This window comes from Columba livia, chromosome 4, assembly GCF_036013475.1.
Source record: "Columba livia isolate bColLiv1 breed racing homer chromosome 4, bColLiv1.pat.W.v2, whole genome shotgun sequence".
NCBI lineage: Eukaryota > Metazoa > Chordata > Aves > Columbiformes > Columbidae > Columba > Columba livia.
In genome coordinates, this window is record NC_088605.1 from 13,241,162 (window position 1) to 13,259,232 (window position 18,071).

General features: G+C 38.1%; 1 protein-coding gene across 5 annotated transcripts in view; it reads right to left on the minus strand.

Moving 5' to 3' along the window:
- Positions 1-2,994: 2,994 nt before the first annotated feature.
- The window catches only part of WFS1 (wolframin ER transmembrane glycoprotein), a 55,791-nt gene continuing 40,714 nt past the window's right edge, over positions 2,995-18,071 (minus strand). For all 5 annotated transcript variants that reach the window (XM_065060471.1, XM_065060470.1, XM_065060468.1 and 2 more), the window contains 6 exons: positions 16,511-16,593; positions 12,676-12,820; positions 11,760-11,930; positions 11,020-11,100; positions 7,345-7,490; positions 2,995-5,705 (listed from right to left, as the gene is read on the minus strand). In XM_065060471.1, coding sequence (XP_064916543.1) covers positions 3,897-5,705; positions 7,345-7,490; positions 11,020-11,100; positions 11,760-11,930; positions 12,676-12,820; positions 16,511-16,593 — 2,435 coding nt within the window. In that variant the 3' untranslated portion in view covers positions 2,995-3,896. The remainder of the gene's footprint in view (positions 5,706-7,344; positions 7,491-11,019; positions 11,101-11,759; positions 11,931-12,675; positions 12,821-16,510; positions 16,594-18,071) is intronic.

Here is an 18,071-nt window from a genome sequence, read left to right on the forward strand (position 1 = left end):
TGCGTGTATGTAGAAGTTGCTAGAGCAGGTATATATCTCTTTACCAGTTGGAAACTTCCACTTAATTTTTGCTGCAAGGATTGCTATTTTTCTGACTTAATAACTGACTAGCTGGTCTTCCTTCCTATCTGCTATCACAACTGCCACTGTGAAGCTGAGATCAGAACACAGCCTGATTTCATTTGTTACTGAATCTGACCCTTTCCCCCAACAGCTGCAGTGGATTTCAAAAGTATTACAAAAGTATTTACAGTCTTAAAACTTCTTTTCCTTTCTCAGTGGAAACAGAGAAGGCAAAAGGCAGACAGACACATGTGCTCTGGAAGGTCACATACTATTTTATGTCAAAGGCTCAAGTTGACTGCCTGTGTAGGAAGGTATAATAAGAAAGCGCTGTGCTACCCCAATGATAACATTCTTATTACCCTGTATTACAAAAAAATGCAAGCAAATTTACAACTAATAATAGCTATTTTATGGAATTTAAGAGAAGACCAGTTAGTTCTAGAAACAAAACCACATGTAGTTACTACAGATCTACTGATTTCCTTCTCTGAAAGAATTGGGAAAAATGCAAACTCTGCACTCTTGCAAGAGGCTGTTAGTCATTCCAGAGTGGGCTCTTCAATTATTCAGAATTCCTGTATGTATTTTGTTGTTTTTCTGTGCTTATAGAAGAATGTACCAGTTTGGAGAACAAGCAGTACTTTTTCATGTTCCGTTGAGGATGAAATTCAAATAATGAACATTTACTCTAAATTCCATATATTCTAAATGCTAAAGCGGAGCTTACAGGAGAACAGCTGAACCTAATTTAGATGTGTCAATAGCCATGCAATATCCTCCTCCTCCTCCTCTTCAGTTAATTAATACTAATTCAAAAGATTGAATTATCAGCCCAGAGAAAGGGCACCTATCTTTGGAACTGTTTGTAATTCATCATGTCTTCAAAACTGAGTAAGAAAATAATAAATGTAGGATTAATTGAATAATTAACAGCAGCTGCCACATTCTGCCTCTCTCCTTTCCAGTCAGAAGAATACAGGTTTGGAATACAGAGCTGAAGCACATGAGTGGAGCAAAGTTATTTTGTGCTCTGTTTGCTTGCAAGATGTGAAGCAGATAAAAAACACCCTCTGCAAAAACACCTTCCCTGGAACTGCCATTGCTTATTATTAGTGATTTTGTGCTTGTCAGCTAAGATACGATGCAGAAAAAAAATGATTTATTTGCTAAAGGTTTCAGAACACCAAACACCAGACCAACAAGGAAATGGAGTACCTATCTATCATGTTGCTGTTAATGTATCCTCTTTTTCAATAAAAATATAAATGCATCAAGAAGGAACATTTGAGAACTAGCATTAAAGGGCATTATTTAAAGGTCTTGAAGTCAAATTTACCTCCTCTTCCCCTTTCAGATACACAGAAGAGCTGGAAATGTATGGAAAATTGCCTCCAATGTGCTAGCATTCAAAACTTTCCACTCTGCTGGAAAAGAACAATGTGACAAACTCAGCTGTTCCAATCAACCTGTCATACAGAGCATGTGAATTATTTTTCCCAGGATTTAGCTAATTCACAAGTTATCTTTCATGTAAGTGCATAAAGGGGAACTCGGAATCTGACAAATATTGGTACCAATATCCTTGAGGGAGCTCCCACCCTTCAAGGAACTAAAGAATTTTAGCTAGTAAGTTTGCAAATGTAATAACAGTTATATGCCAATATCCCATAGTAATTTCCTCAGAAAAGGCTGAACTACAAGTCTCAGAGGTGTTGGAATTAAGCCTCATAATGATATTATGTTATAGATGAAACTGAGGTACCTGCATTAACCCTTTCATCTCATCTTAAAACGCAATTCCTTCCAAAGAAATCAATTAAATACTCTCCCTCTTCTTGCAAGAGTTCCCACATCTGACTTCAGTCAATTTGTCCTTTTCAAGATATGTAGTAACTTCTTCAAAATGCATCACCATAAGTTGGTAAATTGACATCCTTACAAAGAGTAAAATCCAAAAACAGAATAATTTTTAACATTGGTTTTGAATACCAAGAGTGTTGCCTTTTTTTTCTCCTGACAAACACATGAACGGAAGTTTCTTTCGCAGTTACAGGTACATAAGGAAAACAAAAATCTGCACCTTTTGTGCTTACATTTCAGAGCCAGGAAGAATGCCCAAGTATTTGAAAAGAGCCTATGGATGTTCTAACAAGAGGTGAAAAGGCTAAGTTTGGCTTATTTTCAGCCGGAATAGGACCAGGTAAGCAAAAACATGTCAAAATTTGCATTTACCTGCTACCTTACACCATTTCTTTTCCCCAGTTGGAAACAGAGACATGGCTGACAGTTTTCCAAACTAGAAAGCACCTGGAAGACATGATCCTACCTCATGGATTTTCTGATGGGCTCAAACATGACTAGATGGCTTTGGATGGTGGAGGCTTCTGCTCTGTAATGTCGGGCTTGGCTCACCGCCACAGCACCGTCTGGAGGTGCCTTTGGCTTCTTCTCAACTGCAGCTCAGGGTGATGTTCAAGAGGGCGACCACAGCTGGAGCGCAGCCACGTGCCTCATTTTCCCCAAGATTTCCCTTTCCCTATCAAGAGTTTTCACTGATAACACTCGCCCCTGCCCCAATCCCCTAGTGAGGACTGATATGCAAAAGCAAATAGGGTCTAATGCACCATCAGTGGAAATGTAGTGAGGGAAATATTAAAAGCATGATGCATCTGTGAAATACAGTCATCCAATGGTTAAAAACGGGAGTAAGTCACAATGAAAGCAGGGGTAAGGGCCATGTCTGGATTTTTGAGCTACAAAAACTTCACCCGGCACGCTCTAATTTCGCTGCTAGCTTGAAATAATGTGAAGTAAAACTACAAGTATCTCGCACCCCAAAATTTTAAACGTTCTACATGGTATTTTGCAGTGAAAGCTGTTATTAGCACAACATAAACAACTGCTCACAAAATCAAAGCACAACGAACAAATGTTGTACCCATTTAATTCGAGTTTGTATTTTATGTTTATTTGCACAATACAAATCATTAAACAAATGTACTATTTCAGTTTCCACTGTAGACTTTTAGGTACTATTTTCAGTTGCTTTGGCTTGTGTGTTACTGGCACCATCTCAAAACCAGCCTCACTCTCTGATGTTCATCCTCCAAACACCAGCAGGGATTATACCTTACTGTCATATATGTAGCTATCATAACCAATCAGAACAAATAGCATATTTTGTACACAATATTTAATGCAAAATGGACGCTTGAGGACTTTTTACAGCCTTGCTGGGGTGTGAAATAGTGTGCCCTTTCAAAAAAAAAATTGAAGTCACTATCTTCTGGACAAATACTGAAACAATAAGTTCTGTACGTAGACATCACCATCAAGTACTGACTATAAGATCAATTTTTTCTAGAAAACACCAAATAAATACTAGCAATATATGCAACATAAACTGTTGTCAGCTACCTATTCTAAATCATACCTGTGAAAATACAAATGGGCACGTTGTGAATATTTAAAGAGTAAAGTGCTTTTAACATCGAGCCAGTGAATGCATCTAGTGTTGTACCACAGGCATATACATACCCATTTTGGACAAAATAGTCTCCATGCAATTAGTCAGCAGCAATTCCCTGCATTCATTTATAATATTAAACTGGTATATATTACTTCAGTCATACAGGGTTTAAAGTCAGGATATACAGCATACACTTACAAAACTCAACCAATGCTCTACATTAGCATACATTTTGAGCATTGCTACAGCAAGTTGTTGTTGTTGGTTTTTGTTTTCTTTTCTTCCCCTTTAAGAAGCCAAACCTTTGGTAGTGTAAATGCAGCGTACACTGAAGATACCACTGAAGCAATACGAGAGCTCATTATGCAGCTGACAGGAATGGGAAGAAGAAAAAATCAAAAGCGAATTTAATGGCTTTATGCACTGTGCTCCTCCAGTCATGCTCTATTTTCACATGCCTCCCTGCAGGTAAGAGTTTAGACATGCAATTCAAGCAAGTGATTGCTTTCAGTTCAAAGACAGGCCATTTACTGCCAAGACGACCCTCCAGAATTGTGCTGAATTCAATTATACTTCCTTGCCTCAAGTTCAACAACACTTTTTTAAACTCATTGCTTGCCTTCAGCACAATATCTTTGGTTATATCATCCTCCTCTATAGACTTGGTTCCATTTTTGCTACTGAAAGGCATGCCCACAGTTATTTCAAATTTGTACCGATCAAACATTTTCATGTGGCAGTTATGCTTTGTCAAATACTTCAGACGACACAATTCTTCCTCCTCCAAGGTGACATTTTTGGGGTCACAAAGAGGGTAGGATTCACCATACAAACATCTCATCCAATCACCAATAAAAAGTGGAAGCATGTTTATCGCAGATTCTGCACTATTGTCGATTTCCGTAACACGAACATACTTGAAACGCCCAGTCCACGTCACTCTGTGTCCTTCCAGGTGACTACATAAAATCTGAGTACGTGCCATGTTAGTCTCCTTCCATGACCGGGGTCCGCAGAGGAAAGCGTACTGATTCCATGTCAAGGTGGAGTTGTAAACTTTCATTCCCTCTGACCGATACACATAGAACCAACAGAACAACACTACAGCTGTAATCCACACCAGAATGAGTTTCACGATTGAGCTTCGAGTGAGGGATTTAACCACGTCGACTACAGAGACGTTAACTTTTGTCCACCATCGGAAGAGCAAAGGAACAGTACACAAAACCAGAGTCACTACAATTTTCATGAGCTCCAGAGACACAAACCACTTAATGAAATGGATAAGACACATCAGTGCAATGCCCACACCCAGAACTGGGAGTGCAAAGAGAAACAGAAAATAACCGATTGATGCACGAACGAGCCCAATGCCAGAGGACTCCCGCAGAATGACCACAGAGAGCTCACACCACATAAAGCAGACCAGATATGGGACCAGGTAGCAGTAGGTGCCTTTAAAGTTCCGTAGCTGTGCCATTCTAAAGAAAAGATAGAACAAGTACAAGAACAGAAGGCATGGGATGCTTACATTTATCACAAAGAAATGGCCTACGGGAACAGTAAAGAAGGTTTTACCCAGGAATTTCAAGTAGCCAAAATTCCCAGGTAATACCTGCAACAGGGACAAGCAACCTGCTGCTATCTCGGTCATTAATGCTCTTCGTGTGTAAGGTTCTGCACATGTGCTTAAACTCATGTAACTTGTCACTGTGAAGAAAACTGAGATGGTAGCTAACTCTGAGCACGGTATACAGTCTTTGCTTGCTATAGGGAAACTAAAAATGACAAAGAATACTGAGAGCAAAAAATAAATATATGGCTCTAAGTGATTCCATCCAAAGTTCACCTCAGCTTGCTCAACATCTAGGTTTGGTTCAAAACGAAGCAGTAAGTCAGTCAAAGCGCGGAAGTTTTCCCAAGCCTTACTGTCCTGAAAAACTTTCAGTGTGCAAATCACCATAGAAATGAAGGACAAATAGAATATGACTAATGGAATAATGAAGGCAAAAAAATCAATTGTCAGATTACTGATGATGAAGAAAAAGATGAGAGCATTGATATGATGTGTTGGAACAATGGTAGACAGCCAATGCATTCCTGCCTTTGATGCAATATCTATAAGGTATTCTTTAATTTCCATAATGGCATGAAGTGGATATTTTACAACCTGGAAAGAGAGAAAGAAGCATTTTACTTATGAGCAGTTTCGTATCCTTATATCACAGATATTCTTAGCTGAAGCAGTAGCAGTCACACATCTAACCTCAGCTGAGATGGAAAGATTTATATTTCAGACAAATGTTGCCAATAAAATGAGATTACTTTGTCTGATATTATTACCTCTATTTTGATTAATTCAGTCAGATGAAGCTCAGAGGCGATTTTGATTTCAGGAAACACGTATTTCATTACCTTTGACACATATAATTAAATGGCTTCTCAGTCAAATATTCTGCTCTGCTAACTTCATACTGAAGATAAACTACATGGCTGGAGTCCTGTACTGTCTTAAGTTATCACTTGAGCTGTGAGTACTGCAGCTTTAAAGCACTTGAATCTACTAGTGTTCTGCAAGGATCATATATACATTCTGAACTGCATATAGACTACAGGAAGTAGTGCATATGACTCATATGCACTTACAGGAAGTCTTTACAGTTTTGGTTTACCTTTAAGGCTTCCAGGGATGCAGCTGTCAAAATCTGGTTTCAAAGCAGCAGGAATATCTTTAACTACAGTTGCTATGTGTTTAGGGATTATTTTAACTCCACAACAGTGACTGTCCAGGACCTTAAAGTTCTACCTATGTTACGTGGCAGTTTCCAACACAGTCACCAAACAGAGGCACTGCTGGATCAAATCCTCTCCCTATGACCAACCACAAGCTTTACATAGGATCAAGACAAATGTACAAGATTTTTCAAACAGATATTCAAATCCTGCATCTGCACATTAGATGATGCAAATAATCCTCCTTCTCCCATAAAACCATAGCTTTTATGTTTTCCTGGAACTTATGCTTTTGTATTAATTAGTTCAAGGGAAAGGCCAAGAATGCTTCAAGTATCTATGCATTGTGATGAACTGGAACAACACACATGATGCATAAGCATATTCATTAGCATATTTAGTAGGTGTTCCTGTTCTTCTTCATAAATGCATCTCTTTCAGAATACTAGTTATTCAAAAGATTGGAAAGAGATACCCCTCATCCTCTTCCCCTTTTTTTACCCCTACCATATGATAGCGGACAACAAAATTACAACAATTACAACAAAATCTCTCCTGTCAGCAGCTAGAGATCCCCTACCTTGCTCAAAATTTATACCAGTAAAGAACACATGCACCTTAATTTTCCCTTCTTTTTTCACTACCTACAGAATTATCAGTATAGTAAACCACTAACAAGTTCTACCATTACAACCTTTTCACACCTCAAGGCTATGGATAATTTTTCCTGCCTGCTTGCTCCTGTTTAAACAAGGAAGATATGAAGCATTTAATAACACCTATAATAAAAATATAGTAGTTATGATAGAACATTCACATCCTCACTGAGATGTAATGAAGGTAGATTGCCTTCTTCCAGAGAAAACCATTATCCCTTTCTCTTAAATACAACTCATATATGTGAAACTGTAAACATATATGAAGGCAAGTTAAAAAAAATTATAGCAATGATTCTTATACTGACCTATATAAACTAAACATCAGCTTTAATAATAAAGTGCAAGTCATCTCTGTCTTGTCTGAAATGTGTAAGTTAAAAGGCCCTCAACATAATTTGTTCAGTATTTCCTTTTTACCTTCAGCCGCAGGGGTAACTCTTCAGGAGTCTTCCCTGCCAATTCATCATCTTCCTCCTCCTGCACAATTAGGTTAGATGGGATGATTCCTTTTGCATACTTCTTTGTAATTTCAACAAAGTCATCCAAAGCAATAAATTTTTTAGCTAAAAGATAAAATGAAGACTTAGAGTTAATAGTATCACTACAAAACTGTACTGGTTATGAGTTGGAATATTCATGTGCTTTCCTGATACTAAAGAAGATCTGCTCTGGGCTTCAAGAACTGAACTGATAACACAGGCTTACATTGCAACTTGTTCTGTGACCTGTGCTGAAAACAAGCTGCTTGTGCCAGCAATACTGATTTGACATTTAACAGTCATTTTACTGAGTTCATAAGTCAGACATATAATCATGGAAAATGCCCGGTTATTCATATCTACAAGACTAAACACAGATCACTTACAATGTATTAATTTAATATACTGTGTGACTATACAAAGGGCCTTCCCCAAACTGTAGCAACTGTGACCTAAAACAGAAAGCCAGCAACAAAATATACATTGCTCAGTTGTGCACAGAGACAAAATTTATCACTCTGCTGTGAAAGATTCTTATCCACTCCTGTGAGCAGAAAGGAGGCAAGAGGTTACTTCTGAAAACTCCAGGGGTGCTGCAAGACAGAAGATGATTTATACGCTGCTTCAAACTCTTCTCACAGCCAGATCCTTACATTAGCATAGATTAGCTAGTTTCCATGGTAGATAAGCTTGATGCCGTTTGTAAAGGACAATTAACAGCAAATTTTTTCATACACTAAAGCAAATGACATCGCTGTAGATATGAAAGAGTTTTGAATGACAAAAATCTGTAACACACCTCCTACACAGTAAGTTTAGCTAGTCAGCTGATACAAAGATATGAAAGCTGGCCTGCTTAATACTAGTTCGAGATTTTAAAGAGAAAGAAAACTGAACTGCTTCAGTAAATTTAAAATAAGAGAATTAGTAGGTTTTAGACTATTACTTTTTATTTTAAAAAATGTAACATTTGTAGAAGTTATATATAAGTTATATATAAATATAGCACTATTTGTTATTGAAAACAGTGTAGACACAGAACAAAAGAAAGGCTTCTTGTCAAGATACTTGCCACAGAAAGAGGGGTGTTGAAAGAGTTCAGCTTACAATCTATTTTTGCTTTAATCTTACAACATGGATGTTGCCTTTTCCTTGGTCTTTTAGTTCCCCCCCTGTCACCATCCCCCAAAGAACCTGTATGTCCCACAAAGTACCATCTGGCTTGCCTCCCAAGAAACAAGATTTATTTTTGCTAACTGTTCGTATAATTCACAGACTGTAAGGTGACAACATTTGCACAAAAAAATCAGTGAGACTCCATAGCTGTCTTGGTGTGGTTCAGATCAAGCCTGATATCAAATGTGGCATCTAAATGTGTTGTCCTATTGGGACAAAATATACAGTGGCAACACAGTTTTTTTTGGCATGGCATCAGCAAGCAAACATGGTTAGAACCTCACAAAAATTCCTTAATGGCACTTTTACAGGACCAAGGGACATCCTACGAGGGAAGGAATCATTAACTTACTATGTATAGATGGCCTATCAAAAGGAATGACACGTATACTCTCAGGCACACAACAACTGTCCATTGAAAATGTCAGCTCTAATCTTCTGTTTAAACCTCCATTAAGGATAGCCCAGATCAGATATCTGCAAACACAAATCTAGCTTAGAAATTATCTCCCAAGTATTGGCAATGTATTAAAACCAAAGGAAGAACCTCCGGCTGGAAAGATACATGTAGAAACTCAGTGGATTAGAGAAGTAAACGCTGGAGAGTAACAGCTGTCTTACTCATCTGTGAAAAGATAAAAGCTCTCTGGAGAAGAGGTAACAGCTTAACTCCCACTGTAAGTGTTTGATGAAAACTTTTCATTTTTAAACGTTATTAGTATTTTGTCACCCAAGTGTCTCTTAAATTGATCTAAAAAGCGTATGTTGTAGATTCTACTTTATTATTCATAGATTTTTTTCTTCAATTTGGTTATGACAAATTCCCCTGCCTCCCCCATCTGCCGTAGAAAAAGAAAAATATGCACATCAATTTCTGCCTACGCTTACATATAGGTTCATTTACTCTCCTGTTATTTTATCTGCCATTTAGGCCTTAAAAAAAATTTGCCAGTTCCTTGTCTAACATTCTTTGAATTACTGAATAATCCAGAACAAAATTACTTGCTTTGCGCTCACGCTCTATCAGCATGTGCCAGTTCAGCTAAGGGATGGAAAGGACACCAGTGTCATCCAGTAAGCACCAACGAAACATGGATCCCATGCACCCTGACAGATCTGCCTTGTGATGACCAGACAATGAACCATAATAGTCATATCCTTGAAGGACTACTCCCAGCAGTGGCAGACAAGTCACAAGAGCAACTGACCTGCTCTCATAGAAGTTTTGATAGGACCAGGAGCCTGGTCTCGAAAATACTATTTCTCTGTCACCTACTCCCTCAGTCCTGTACACAGGCACACGTCCCTCTTCCTCTTTTACTTCTTTGAAAGTCAACATAAAACTGAAACACTCCATTCTTCTTAGGAATGTTAGTTTCAGAAGTGACCCATGTAGTGAACACAATCCTTGAAGGCCAAACCGGCCTAATGAAATGTAAATCTAATATTTCAAGGAGTTTAAAGTGCAAACACCCAGATGTGGCTCACTAATCCACATATGACACTTCAGTTAAACATAATCTCAACCACAGACGTATTAGTAAGCGATATGGTTTGCGACATTTAAAAGTGCTCTTCAAGAACTGATCTAGAAGTATTTAATATCATAGATTCATAGAATACTTTGGGATTTGGGTTGAAAGGAACCTCTAAAGGTCATCTAGCCAAATGCCCCATATGACTTACTGCGTTTCAAGAATGTGAGATTTTCCTGACAATGACTAATCAAACCTTATGTTAGGTAAGATTCTTGAAAAACTACACATGCTGCATTGTTTCTAATTCATTTTCTTAATTTTACAACGTGACTTTCCTCCTGAAGGCCTAACAGCATAGAAGCATTTCTTAGGTATGCAAGGCTAGTGAGAACTTTATCTTAATTCCAACCTGCCACCCCACCATACCTTACAAAACTCAAAGATTTGGTCTACAAATCTGACCCTGTGTGAGTTAATTCTCCCCACTACGTGAACGAAGCTCCTCCTAAGTTATGAAAGAAATATCTTGATGCATCCTTCCTATATCAATTCTTGAGCAAATATGAAAAGACAAACATTAATTATAAGGGAACGGCAAACAGAAGCAAGGCAAATAGAATGGGGGACCGGCTGGCATTAAATAGTTGCATAATTAATCATCTTATTATAATCAGAAAGCTTACTATAGTTTAGAACTAAAAATAGACTTGTAAGTGCTGAAAGGGCAATAATATAAAAATAACAAATGTATACTAATCACTGACAAGTTGACTGTAATGGTGATGCCTTCTGTGAGTTCACACGTGGATTTACACGGCACATATAATAAACCAGCACTAGCAGTTTATAGCAATGAAAACTTACTATACATTCTTACTGTGGCAGCACAAAATTGCTTAGAAAAACATAATAGAAACCAAAACCACAGGCAAAGGTGGAAAGCAGGAGCAGGCACTCACATTCACTGCTCACTAATCGCTCCAGCATTCGTCTCTGCTTCTGCACCGATTTGGGGACAGGGCCAGGTTGCTTCTCACCATCTGGTTCAGTAACAGAAGTTTATAGAAAGTCAAAGCAGTTAGTTAAAGTGATCAAACAATAACCAGAATGCTCTTCAAGTGGCAATATCTGGAGCTGATTGAATTTCTGAATCAGAATCTGAAATTTCTGAATTTCAGAAAAATCTCAATTTCCTCAAATTCAGGAAAAAAAACCACACATACCTATAAGCAGGTAAGAAATGGCTATATAGCTCTCTATATTCCTATTACTGTATTAGAAAGGGGAACAGCATTGGCATAGCTAACATATACTGTTGTAACGGCAGAGTGAACCAGATGTCTTGAAGACTGGGTTTGTAAATTGAAATATCTAGTAAAACATAATCAGAATGACTGCTATGGAAAAAAAAATATCAAACAGAGCAAAGCCATAAAAGATTTATTTTCCAAGGACAGTGAGTGTTGAATCAAGATATTTTTAATATTTGGCCACTCGAATGAGAGCTGAACTGAATCACAACCTAGACCAAGAGCTGTCAAGCCCTTGTGAACTAATTTTACTGGTCCAGAGAACACAGCTATTAAAAGAGAGTTGGAGTCATGAACACTTTTTCTTAAGTAGATCATACAATTTTACTGTTACCTTGTGCCTGTAAGTCTGTATTTTATTAATACCATAAATCAGTTCATAAACAAACCTTCATTGTCAACTTGCCCAACATTTTCCAGCAGTTCAGAAACTGCTAACTGCTTCTTCTTTTTTGGGTTTAATTTCCAGTACATGACTAAGGCAGCTTTCCTCACAGCTCTCTCCAAGTCAGTCTCAGATGACAACTTTTTCACTTCTTGCTCATTCTCAGAAGTGATGCCTCAAGAAAAGAAAAATACATTACAAACTATTATCCCACATTCATGCAGAAATGACAGATTTGCCCACAATTTATTTTTCTCAGTTGAGTCTGAAACTTCTCAAGTTTCATTCACATCTTGACTGCCTAAGTAAATTACTTGAACGCCCTTTTGTGCCCATTACTTATAAAAATCTAATTGCTTGGCTGAAACTAAAACTGTCCTTCAAAGACTGTGCAAGACATGCAGTATCGTTATGCAGTATCGTTTTCTTTTTTTTTTTCCCTATACATCAGAGTTCAGACAGTTGGCAGACAATAGGAGACCATTCCAAGTGCGGGAAGTAGAATGAAGGAAGATGTGAATCTTTAAAGTAGAAGGAGATAGTGAAAAAGACCAATTAGGCTAGAGGTTGGAGAGGGGCAAAAGGATGAAACAACAGTGGATATGTAGGTGGTGTGTGGTTATGTATGACCTTCACGGTCAAAAAAAAGAAGCTTCAAGGAAAGGTGGGAAGAGGAAGAACAAGCATGAATTCCATGAAGGAATTCAAGCAAATAATTAATATAAATGCTTTTACGAGCCGTATCAGTAATCAAGGCTTTTTAAATTACCTATTTGAACGGACTGTCAGCAACTACTCACATGATTTTGCCATTAACATTCCTATAATATTTTAACCCCTCTTTTCAGTGTTAAAATGAATACAGCATTATTTCAGATCAAGTGGGAAGTGCAAGCAAAAAGTCTCAAGGGAACCCATACCTCTTCTGTCTGCCAGGCATCTACGCAGCAGTTTGACGGCTTCTCTTCGTCCTTGCTTAGCAGCAAGGATGAACCAGTCAACTGCACTACAGTTGTTAAGTTCCTCATCCTCCTCTTCTGCTAATCTTAAGAAGTGTTTCCCCACCTAGAACAAGTAGGGAACAGAATTCCTTCAATTACTGAAATATACCCTGTCTCTGTTTCTTGCCTCCTACTCCCTGGAACTCAGCTAGAATAACAAAAGGTCAAAACAGTTGCTCATAGCACTGAAGAACACAGCTGTAAGTTGATCTTCTGCAGGGAAAGATCAGTCTCTAGAATGGGAAGCAAGAATGGATCACGACACATTTAGCCGGGTCAATGAATTAGTTGCCGTGGGTCTTTGGGTGTCCAGCAGGATCAGGTAAAGCTGCCAGTGTTAAAAGATTTCTTGAATTATTTTCCTCCTACAGCAATGGTCAGACAACACTGCTAGCGACATTTTAGAAACACAAAAATTAAGTGTAATAACCTGGTGCACAGTGACATTCAGAAATTCAGATGAAGTTACTGACAAAGGGCCTCAATGTGGAAGGAGGCTTCAGCAATGAAATCCCTGACCCACAGCAGTTCAGCCACTGAAGGTCAAAGCTAACTCATTATTAGTTAGTGAACAGAATAACACTGCTTAAGCATCCAGAAAATTCAGTGAAATAGCCTGTAAAAAACTTCTACTCAGGATCACATAAATTATCAAGTAGTTGCTTTTTACTGTTTTACAGATAAGAAAAAACACCACCTTTTTTCTTCCTTCTATAAAAATTAAATATATAATAATAAACTAGTAAATACACTTAAGCAATAGCATGAAACACTTCTGCTTATCATACCACAAGTCCACAAAACATTAAATGGCAGAAAGTGGCCAAAGCTACTGGACGTTTTATCTGCACACCTGGAGAATCTGGGAAATGCTTTTGCTTGGCTCACTGCACTCCTTTTCTCCCTTCTGTTAATTCAGTCACATTCTAGAAGTAATTAATACAATACCTTAAGAGTATAGCTCCATGAGTCCACAGTGTTATCTGCTGAAAAAAACCTGCCCGACAGTTTCTCTGAAACTTTGCCTTTGCTATGACCACTAAAGGCGACTAAAGAAATACCTTTGAAAGGTTAATAATTCACATTATTCCCATGTAGATTAAACATAGTGATATATCAAAAAGATCTTCTTCCAGTAAAGGTTAGGTCTACAGCCTTTCAACTGGTTTCATACACCTGAGTGAGTGCTTCAACAACCTCTACATAGATATAGGGTTGACATCATAGTGACTAAACCCATAGCACCCACAGCAAAGCTGTCTAAAAACATACAGGAAATAAGAACAAAAAATGGCCTAAATAATCCAAGAGTCAGAACTAAACATTGATTACAAAGTCATGCTGGAGTCCAACAGGCAGTGCACAGATACAGTGACAAACCAAGACGAGAGTATACGAGATGAAAAAAATAAATGAAAGATTTCAGCAATTGCCTGGTAGTTTATCACCCCAACTGCACATGTACCTTCAGCTATTTATTTCAGAAAGGAATTGCTTGAACAAGTTACATGGAAAATAACACCCTCTGACAAGAACAGATGTTTGAGATTTTGAGCAACGCTTCAAGTGTAGAAGCACTTAATGATGCAGCTCTTAAGTTTATAAGGCTCCCTTAGACATAGAACCTCATATTGCAGAGTTTAGAATTAGTCATACTGCACAAGGCAACTCTACAAGCAAAATGATAGCACAACACCTGTTTGATGACGCAAGTGGTTTTTGGCATGCCTGTGGTTTGTTTTCAGTTGTTTGGCATTTGTGTTTGTTGTTTTGTTTGTTTCTGGTGGTGGTTGGTTTTGTTTTTTTTTAAGTTCAGCATTAAGATTTAATCATCTACCCCTCCACAAATACGCACAGAACCCACCCTCAAAATCTGAGCAACCAGAAAATATTTTCCCTTTATTTTGATTATGAAATTATGAGCCTTTGTGTATGTTACAAGTTTTGGTAGCCAAAAAAAAACACCCTAAAAACAAAAACCCAAACACCTCCGAGCCTCATAACAAACACAAGATACTACTGGAAGGTCTATCAGCTCCCTCTGAACAAGCCTCATGTAACAGCCACCTTTCCCTGTCATAGCAAAGCTCCTGCACGAACCATCTAAAGATGGCTGCAAAGCTCCAGCCTGCAGCAATCGAAGGAGGAAGAACTGACAGGACAAGGTGTTAGCCTCAGATTTGTCATTTTAGCAGTCCGGGATTCTCTCTCCCATGAGCTAAAACTGTGATGTGAAGTCATAGCTGGTGACGACTTAACACAGATGTTCACGCTGAACTTCTCCAAAGGCTGCTCTCACCTGTGGGCTTTGCTAAGCGAGGCAGTTACCTGGAGCAGTTCCCCTGCAGAGATCCTCTGGTTAGAGACACAGAGCTGCCTCCTCTCCATGACAGAATTCCAGCTGTGGGTGTCTCATTTACATAACTGCTGTACAGTTATTTCTCAATAAAGAAACTACATAAAGCTACAGTAATACAGGTTGACAGCCACTCAGTGCATTTATTTCCACAGTCATTGCGGGGTTATTTTTTAATAAACTCACACTAGTAACTACAAGCCAGCGAACTGAGTGATTTCTTGTGTTTTACTTCACAATTATTAGCAAGCAGCGCAACACTGCTGTTTCAGATTCTCATTCATTCTCCTACAGAGGTAAGAAAAAAAATAGATTTTTTTCCTAACTGATTCTAAAGGGACATATGCAATAATAGAGAATAATTTTCTTTTTTTCACAGTTTTAAAACTAAAAGTTAATTCCCTCTCCAAAAGTCACAAGTAATTTGATAGCATAAAAAGACTGTATTTGGGGTTCTTTTTCAGGCAGTCAATTCATCCTGAGTGCATACTGCAGCAAAATTGTAGGCTGGATCTCTTCACAACAATAATTCTATTATAGCGTGGGAATAGAAAGCGTTCACAGTTAAAGAGCTAAAGGAAGGGAGTGAAGCTGGAATGAATTGAGAAGGATAAGAAATTATTATTTATATACATATATATGCACACATCATAGGCTTAGATTACACTAGGTATTTCTTAGTCAACTGGAAGTTATGTCCTGAAAGCATGTTTCTGGGGTTTGCTTTCTTTTGTGTGGAGGAATAGAGCCAAAATATGGATTTTACAGGAGTGATTCCCTCAAGGCTAAAGCTTTATCCTCCACAAAGCCACCAGCTGTTTCAAGGTTGAGGAATTTATTACTGTCTCTGGTTACAACTCCAAGGACACTCTGCCCCTCAAACAAATTGAGATAAGGGGGAAGCCAGCCTGGTAGCAGCCTGGTATTGTCATTTTTTTTTTTTTTTACTAGCTTTAAAAGGATTTCTTCCCACTCTCACCTTTTTTCTTTTTGCAGAGTGGTGATCCATGGGGAATAACCCAACTACCACGTAGGAGACCATAACCCCACCCTTTTGCCATCAAGGCTGAAGCTGGAAAAGAATGCTCAAGTAGAACACCAACCAAGTTAAACACAAATTAAAACCCTTCTAAACAATTTTAAGCTATTTATACTAGACCAGTACACCAGACAATGGAATGCCAAAGCCCAAAGGTTTACTCAAGAGTCGGACCTGAGACCAGTAACACTCCCAAGCAAGTAGCACTTCTCAAGGCAGAAAAACCATCTGGCATCACCTTTCTTTGAACAGTTTAAGTGCAAAACAGATACAGTCCAACTAAAGAGATAATATAATAGCTCTACAGCAATTTTGGAATTAAGATCAAACAAGACTGGTCAAAGAACATGTAAAATTACCTCAGTTTGTGCTTTCGGTTCTCCAGCTTTGGCCCTCTCAAGCAGTTCCTCAAAGAGCACTTCAGGTTCTTCCTTCATGCCCTCTATAAATGAATTTGGTAAAGAAAATTGTTTATTAGCAATATTTGACAGTATTTTCTAAATCATTGCTATATGTGGTTGAAGAATTAAAGGATTATATCTAAAAAATCCAACATGACTGTTTAGCAAGTACAGTGGAAATTAACTCATTACAGTATTTATACTCCCTCTCAGTGTTGTATTTCAGCATATTTACCATTGCTTGTTATTTGGTACCTGTCACAGAACGACACATACAGCTTACAGTTCTCATCTACTTCCAAAGCATTCATTTATCAATAGAGGAATATTCCTTACAACTAATATAAGCACATGTGAAACGTAGCATGGATCAGCTTTTGTACTATTCCTATTTTTATTGTTGATAGCACTTCAGTCTTTCACCTGCCAGCCTCTTTGTTTAGTAGTGAAACCTTTTCAAGAGCTTTGAAAAATTAACCAGCCTTTAAAATATGTCCAGTATATTTGAAAGCTCAGCTCCTTAGTGACTGGAGCACACAGAAACTAACCATGATGACACCTTGTAAACCTCACTTGCACCTTAGTTTTCTCCCTTCATATCTATTGTAAACACACAGCCTTTTTTTCAATTTTCTTATTCAAAAGCATCATATTGCTTCACCAGTCAATCATAAAGAAAAAGATCTTGAGAGCTTTAGCTGACATCCAGCATTTGTAAATAATGTCATGCTGCATGCTACTTGATGGATGAAAAATAAATTAAATGGAAAAGCTGACAAAGACCAGAACTGCTACTTTTTATTAGAAGATTTCTCATAAATTAGTTTGGAGGAATTTTGAAGAGAAAAATCAATATAACTTTTAATTTGTTGGGTAAGTGTAAGAAAAGGCAACAGATCACTGATTCAGAAGAACAGTTTCACCAGCCAACCTCAACCACTGGTTAGAAAGGAAAATCCAAACTCAACAGTAAGCACCAAAGGTTGACCCACATGTACCAAATTACCCCACCAAGGTCATGAAACACACTGCAATGCCTGGTAGTGACGTGCAGAGGGCACAGACAGCTTGAGGAAGTACAGGGAGGAAGCAATGTTTCCAAACATTGAAAATCGAATGAGAGAAGCTTTCTGGCGTCCACTCGAAGTTCAGCCTCAAGCTAATTTGGGCAGCAATAACGTGAGAAGCTGGTAAGCAGCCCTGCTAGCAGAGGTGCTATTTAGTACCAGTTCTTTTCAAAAAGGTAGGAGGAAAGAGAAACAGACCCACTTCCAACTGATCTCCCAAAGAACAGGGCTACTTACATCCTTTAACATCCCTGGTACTGGGACTATTTCCAAACAAGAATAGGCTACAAGCCAAGGCTTTCATTAAAATGGATGTATTTTAACAAGAGTGAGCCATGAAATAAGTTTTCTCCTTCATCAAGCCACAGTTTTGTCTGCCAAGCTCCACTTGGAAAAATACTAACACCAGATTATAACATGTTGTCTGGTTAAACAAGGCACATAATGAAAAA